The 7,493-nt window shown below is 35.4% G+C and overlaps 1 protein-coding gene across 8 annotated transcripts in view; it reads right to left on the bottom strand.

Annotated features, from left to right (window-relative positions):
- Nucleotides 1–1,572: 1,572 nt before the first annotated feature.
- Nucleotides 1,573–7,493, bottom strand: part of LOC117167143 — a 379,970-nt gene continuing 374,049 nt past the window's right edge. For all 8 annotated transcript variants that reach the window (XM_033351851.1, XM_033351850.1, XM_033351848.1 and 5 more), the window contains 3 exons: nt 5,049–5,265; nt 4,801–4,973; nt 1,573–3,161 (listed from right to left, as the gene is read on the bottom strand). In XM_033351851.1, coding sequence (XP_033207742.1) covers nt 3,063–3,161; nt 4,801–4,973; nt 5,049–5,265 — 489 coding nt within the window. In that variant the 3' untranslated portion in view covers nt 1,573–3,062. The remainder of the gene's footprint in view (nt 3,162–4,800; nt 4,974–5,048; nt 5,266–7,493) is intronic.

A 7,493-nucleotide genomic window follows, 5' to 3' on the forward strand; every position in this document is an offset into this window, starting at 1 on the left:
GTGAAAAAAACCATAAACAAACTAGTGATAAATTAAAAACCGTTTTTTGGAAGTTTACGCCACTGCCAAAAGATACGAAGAATTGGGAGGAAGGGGATAACGAAAACTGTTTCTTATATTGACTCAAAGAACAGTTTAAAGTCATAATTTCTTAAGTCGGAATTAATGTCAAAAATGACAATTTTTTGCTCTAGCGCCTGGCCTATCTTTCGAGAGTTTTTTCTTTCTTTAGTTTTTAAAATTCAAAGTTGAAAATAATTAACATGGCAAAGTTAACTATGAAAAATTGAAAAAAGGACAAGGTCTCTGATCTTCTTAAATTTCAATTTCTAAGTCTTTAATATGAATTTTCGAATAGATTTTTTTTAACTTAGTACTATATTGTGCTTTTAAACAATATTTATTGCGATCTTTCAAAGCAAAACAAAAGATTTTTGAAATATATTGTTTAATTAGTGCTGTTTATGTTCATACCATTTTTAATTCTTACTTATCTATTGACTGTTTTTCTTACATTCTTGTTCTTAAAAGAACTATTAAAAATTGGGGAAAAATTAGTCATAAGTAACATTCCACAAGGAAAGGGCCCATTTTCTCGATCGAAGTATAGAAGATATTCGTCTTTTTGGGAAAAAAGTAAGAAATATAGTTTGTAACATAATTTTTTCTTTTACAATATTATTTTTTTTATAAATTTTTATTTAAGTAAAATTTAATTCTCTATCAAAAATGATCTAATGATTTAAAAATTCAATTGTGTCGCTAAATCGTAGTTATAGAAAAGTTATCTGAACCTGTTAGGACTGTCGAGGATTTATTCTTTGAAATTTAATTGCTTTTACTCTTTTTTTGAGCTTTATACAATTTCCAAATTGTTATGGATTTTTGAGCTCATTCTGGGATTCAATCCGATTTTCCTAGAATTCAAAAATCCACATATTTAAATTGGTAAATCGTTTTCACTTGATTTTATGGCATTCTACAATCGAGAATCTCGTTTTGGAATTATCTCCCGTATCACAACGGGTTGAAAATTCTGCTTAGATTTCTTAAATTGCAGATCACTGACAAAACAGAAACTTTTCACTAGCACAATTTTCAATTAAATAAAAACATTAGGCATTATTTTTTAACCTTATACATTAGGTTCTTAATCTCCCGAATTATAACGAGTTGAATGCAAACTTTATCCACTGTTCTCAAAAATGCACACTTTTAATCTATTTTAAAATGTGGGAAAACACTTGCATAATTTAAAAGAATTTATAATTTTCGTATCATCTTTTTTTTACACTTAATAATCATTCTTTTACTTAAGGATATTATTCCTCTGCTAAATCCTCGACGTTCATAGCTAGAAAGAAGAATCTCATTTTACACCTACGGAATGCTATTAATTTCTCTCAAACGAGTACTGAGCTCGTTTTCGCGTCCTCGCAAAATCAGCTGCTCGTAGCGGTGCTGAGCGAAGAGTGCACTTCCTCGATCCGTCCTCGTATCGTGTAGGTCTCTCCATTCATCAGACCCGTTCATCCCTTCTCTTTTTCATTAATTATTGCGCACGCAATTATCGGTTTTCCTTTAATTCGATCCCGTTTCACCTAATAGCTACATTCTTAAGATACATATAATTTTTTCTGTTATGAAGATAGGACTAGTTCATATTTCCAAAAAAGATAGAAAAGGATAGAGGTACTTAATTAGAGCATTGATATAGATAGAAAGATTAGGATGCAAGAAGATAGGGCTATCTTATATTTCAGAAAAGATAGAAATAGATTCACTTACAGGAAAATAGGGATTAAAAAAGATAGACGAAATTTAATATTGCCCAACAGATAGAAAAGAATAAAGGTGGATAAGCTGTGGATTCATTTATATAGAAATACTGAGATTCATGAAGCTAGGGCTATCTTATATTTCTGAAAAGATAGAAATGGATTCACTTGGATAGGATAATAAGGAATAAAAAAGATAAACGACATTTATTATTGCCCAACGGATAGAAGAAGATAGGCGTGGATAAGCGAAAAATTAATTTGCAAAGAAACACGAGAACAGGGATTGGGAGTGGAAATAAAAGGATACATGTGGATGAGTGGCGGATAGACATGGATAGGAAGATTGGCATTCAAAAGAATAGAGGTGATTGTAATTTCGAAACAAGATAGAAAATGATCAAAGGGATAGACGTGGGACCAAGATGGTTACATCGGTTCATTCCATTTCAATCTTAATGGTAAAAAATGATTCAAACGGATAAAGACTCTATCCATTTACTTCCAGCAGGGCTACCCCTCTCCAATGTCTCTATGATTAGTCTTTTGTGATCAAACACAGAAATACTTTCAGTTGCACCACTAAACCAGTTCCAATTTACTTCAGGCGGTGACGTCCACTTATTTCAACTAGTATGATGGCTGATACCGAGGGCGAACAATATTTGGCCCATGCATAATAAATTTTCATCAAGTACTTATACGACCATATTCCTACTCAGTACATCAAAATACATTGACTTAGGCTTTTCCCGCTTTCTACGGGAAAATCATTGTGCATTTTGTTCAAATGTATACATTTGGGGGCCAGACTTTCAGAAAAACAATATTTAGATTTTAAATGGTATCCTAAATGTCGTTAATCAACTAGGATTATGCCAACAATAACAGGTATCCTGAAATGTCCACAGTTTGGTGTAAAATGACAATGTAGATTTTTGCACTTACTAAGCAATAAACAGTATATCTAACTGCTTTTGATTTTCAGATATGTACTACCATTCAATTTTCTCCGATAAATCATATGTATAGCAAATATATTATAATGTAGAACAATTTGAGTAAATAAATACTTGGTCGTGACTCGTGAGTCTGTTTTTCAAAGATTGTTAAAAATACTTTGTGACATTTACTAATGGCAGATATTTTAGATTTATGCAAAAAATCAGTTATAAAACATCAATCGGCTTTGGGTAACTGCAGTTCTTTTTGGTATCACGTTTTAAATCTTTACCTAATTAGGATATTATCGCTATAAATCGTACTAATTCTCAATTGTCTTCTTTAGTCTCTGCAATAACAATATTTGCGTAAATCGTACAAGTGATTCTCGACGCACCTCGCTTGCGATCCGTACATATTGATTCGACTAATGTCTGATATCTGGAACAAGTCAAAAGATTTATTTGAAAAATTCATTTAAAAAAATTAGTGGTTTTTCGATTTAATTAAAAAATTGGAAGCCTTTTAGAGTGGAATCTTTTTTTTATAAGGTGTTGAAGTTACGCTACAGCGTAACCATAAAGTAACCCTAAAGTAATTTTCAAGTAACTTTGTAGTAATATTGCATTATAATTAATAAAATAAACAGATAATGGCGTAATTGCATTAGGTTTATTCCTCAGCGTTAAAAATAAAAAACATGAAAGTATACCTTAAAACAGGGTTTATTAAAACCGAGGTTTATTGCTCAGTGTTAGAAATAAAAAAAACATAAAAGTAAACCTTAAAACACAGTGGCTGACATTGAATGACAGCTACTACGTTTTTGAACCCTCAGTTATCCCACGTATTTTAGTACCCTTTCTCACTTCACGTTTCTTTTGGCGGGTATACTCGGGTCTCGGCCCTCTCCCCTGGTTATACGGAAATTGCGTCACTTTCAAAAGTCCTCTGGGCCATTTGACCCATGTGGGGTAACTGAGGCTTGATTATAACGTTGAAAAATAAACCTATTCAATTACGGAATTAACTTATAATGCAAATTTTAATGTACAATTATAATGTCAAGAGTTTAGATATTTATTTTGTTTCTTTCCTCAATTATAATGCGTGATTACTTTCAGGTTACTTTACGGTTACACCGTAGCGTAACGCTTGCGTACATTTGGTCCGCCAGGGATGCGTGATATTGTGACATTGAGGTCACAGCGAAATCTAATCAACATCGTTAAAAAATGCAAATTTCAAGGTTAAATAAAAAATAGTAAACCAAATTTTAGCAATATCTTATTGACGTGCTTGAAATTATAATTTTAGACACTTCAATATTGGAATTTGGTTTTGTTGGTATACAGCACTTCGTTGCGTTTAGTTGCTATATAGCTCCAAGTCCTTCATAATATAAGCATAGGACCTTGAGCTATACAGCGAAGAAACGTGACGTGGCACCCTACACCGCTTCAACGTGACGTAGGCAGCATGTAATCAAGGCGTGAATATCACGTACGAACTAAAAAAATAGTTCAAGCATTTTTAGAATTTTGTACCTTGAGCTAGGAAAGTTGTATAACAAATATAAAATTTATACCATAAAATTATTGAAATCCTAACTTCAATTAAGCTAATAAAACAAAAAATCTTGGCAGATTTCCAAGACTAGACATAGTAAACAGTGATTTACAGTACCACTCGCGGTAACCGTTCTCCTAATTTCCGACAGTAGTGTACATTTTAGATATTTCTGGCAAGTTTAAGTGAAATTATGCAGTCTTTTGACACCGAGTTTACACTGTATTTCTCCTAGAAAGCTTCTTAAAATTTGTAAATAGCTAATGCAATACTAATTTCTATGAGTTAGGCATAGTTGAACCGCCGCATCGTAGAACGGGATATAACATATTTTTTGAAGAGTGGGGAGGCCCCTGATCGTCATTCAAACCTAAACGGCTGCCCCCCCCCCAACGCTCATAAAAAAATATTCTATATCCCGTTCTACGATGCGACGGTACAATTTTACTGCTTACATATAAGTTTCAGATATAAAAATAAAAAAATAAATAAAAAATAAATTTCAACTGACCTTTAGGGAGAACACGTTGTTCTTTACATCATAAGTGATACTTGCTTCAAAAATACCTCCGCTGGGATCTGTTTTTACTTTGAGTTGATACATTTCCGAAGTGATTTCAGTTTTTGCAGAAAAATCACCAACGAACCCGTCTTGGTCACCTGATTTCTGAAAATTCAAAAGCCCTGAAACAATAAAAATTTTCATGTATATTGTTTTATGTATAGTTTTTAAACAGCTTGTACTTGACGTTTATGTACCTTTTGTTGGTGTTAATTTAGCAGCCCATAAAATGTCGCGGAGCTGTAGTTTTGAGCATATATTACGATGATCTTCAGTGTACGAATTCAAAATTTTAACAAAGTGGTTTGCGGCAGCAACTATTGTTGGGTGGCTAACTGAAATCTCCTGCCAGTTAAGACAAGCACACCAGTGTGGTTCTATGAAAGCATCAGCACATGTTCGATCCAAAGGAACCTGAAGAAAATAGGTAAATAAGGTAATATTACTTTGAAACATATGTAACCATATTAAATTTTTCTACCGGCTTGGTAAAGGGACTGTCGTAAGCTTGCTTTTCCGAACTGTAAACTCAGATCTGCCAGAACGAGTCAGCCGCTTAACGCCTGGATAGGGAAGTGCGTGTTGGATGCAGAGATCGAAATATGCATTGCTCCGGGCGTGTACGCTCCGTCGGTGTATTTCGGAACCGGGTAAACGAATATTGAATCCCTGGGAACTGGTATAGAACTGCGGTCCTAAGAAATATCCGTTGCAAGTTATTTCAGCCCGCCTCACCACGGACAATGCGCAGGTAAAATCTTTTCATGCATATCAACCTTATTCAGGATGAGAGCGACAAGTGGTTCACGGACTTATGTGAAAGGAAGATATAAATATTCGAAGGCGAGGAATGTGTTCAGGAATTTTCAAGAAAATTGAGAGGTTGCGCACGAAGCACAAGAACATGCACCTGCAGATTAAGGCTGGAGCTATTGATAAGAGATGCTAAACAAGATAAAAGCACTCCGCGAGGCGAAGAGCTTCGATAACCAGAAAAACAGGAAACCGGCGCTAACAACGCTAAGCCCCCAGGAAAGTACTGGGGAAAACCGGGTCTTAACAAGTCCAGAATCACAGACTTTTCAGTAACATAGCCACACAAAAAAAAGTTTTCTGACCTGGGGTGAGATCATGTTGATCATATGTTTTTGGGTCGTTGAAAACGAATCCGAAGTACATTTTACCGCATGACGTCAGGTTTTCGACAGCACCTCAAAAAGTCTTTACATACATCCTAAGATGAAACGTAATGCTGGCCTGAGTGCCGAACCATGTACATTATATATTTTTTGGCTCACTGAAACCGATTTCAATGTCTATTTCACCCAATACCGAGAGGTTTTCAATATAACCTCAAAAAGTCTCGGAGGCTCGCACCCGAAAAAAAGTGTTTTGGGCTGGGGGTCAGACCTTGTTCATTTTATGTTTCCGGTGTCGCTGAAACTGTATCTGTAGTCTGTTTCACCCCATAACGTCAGGTCGTAACCATAACTTGGATGATTTTATAGTCATAAATAATATGAATATATGTGATGCAATAGACTCTGTATTTGGTTTTAACGATCCAAAAAACATACCACAAACCTCGTCTAACCAGCTAGGTCAGCTTTATTTTTCATTTTTGGGTGTGTGTGAAGGCATTTTGAGGTTATGAAGAAAACCTGACCTGATGGGATAAAATGAACTTCGGATTCAGTTTTAGCAACTCGAAAAACATATAGTCAACATGGTCTCACCCCCAGGTCAGAAGACTTTTTTTTGTGTGGCTGTGTAATTGACATCTACATGAAAAAGTATTATAAATGAATATTTTTTTATATCATTATATACGTAAGTATCTTTAAAGTACAAAATTGGTATTAAAATATAATTTAACCTTTTGAAATTAAATCAAAATGAGCTATGATCAGAGAGAAACTGAGAGTAAGTCTATTATTAGGCGACACAAATGGAAACACATTGTCGAATCTGCAGGCCATTTCGGCAACCAATATCTAACCTTTCAGCACCTTTCATATATATATATATAATTAAAAATTTGTCATAAGGACAACCGCAGGATTTCGCCGGGATCGGGGGCTGATCTGAAAAATTGCACCCGCTTCCAGCGAAATCGCGGTAAAATTTCAGCCATAACCACGTCTCACAACCGTGAGACAGGTGGTTACAGTCTGTAAAGGAATCAATACGACGATCCAGCAAAAGCGTTGTGGACCCGAAGAACACGGAGCGACCCAAGGACAACCGCTTTCTGCATTTTTCCCGCAAGTGTTTTAGCATATTGTTGACACGCAGGGATGCTTTTTGGGCTCCTTGGCTTTGATGTTTTTGTCAGCTGGTGCCGAAAATTCGATAACGAACATGGTTCGCTTCTCGAAGTCAAGAAGAACCATGTCAGGCCTCGAGTGAGCAACAGAAACAATTGCCGAGAATATAAGGTTCCAGTATATACGGCACTTCCCATTCTCGACAATTGACTCAATTTCCCTAGGAGCATTTAGAGGAGCGATATTACAGGGACGGCAAGGATGTTCGTTGCCGATACTTTGTTCCTCGCCGACAGTTCGGAAGACCAAATCTGTCGGATGAGATGTTTGTATCTGCTTCGGAGAGTATCCTTTATAGATGTCACATCCTGAATG

Source organism: Belonocnema kinseyi, chromosome 2 (genome assembly GCF_010883055.1).
Source record: "Belonocnema kinseyi isolate 2016_QV_RU_SX_M_011 chromosome 2, B_treatae_v1, whole genome shotgun sequence".
NCBI lineage: Eukaryota > Metazoa > Arthropoda > Insecta > Hymenoptera > Cynipidae > Belonocnema > Belonocnema kinseyi.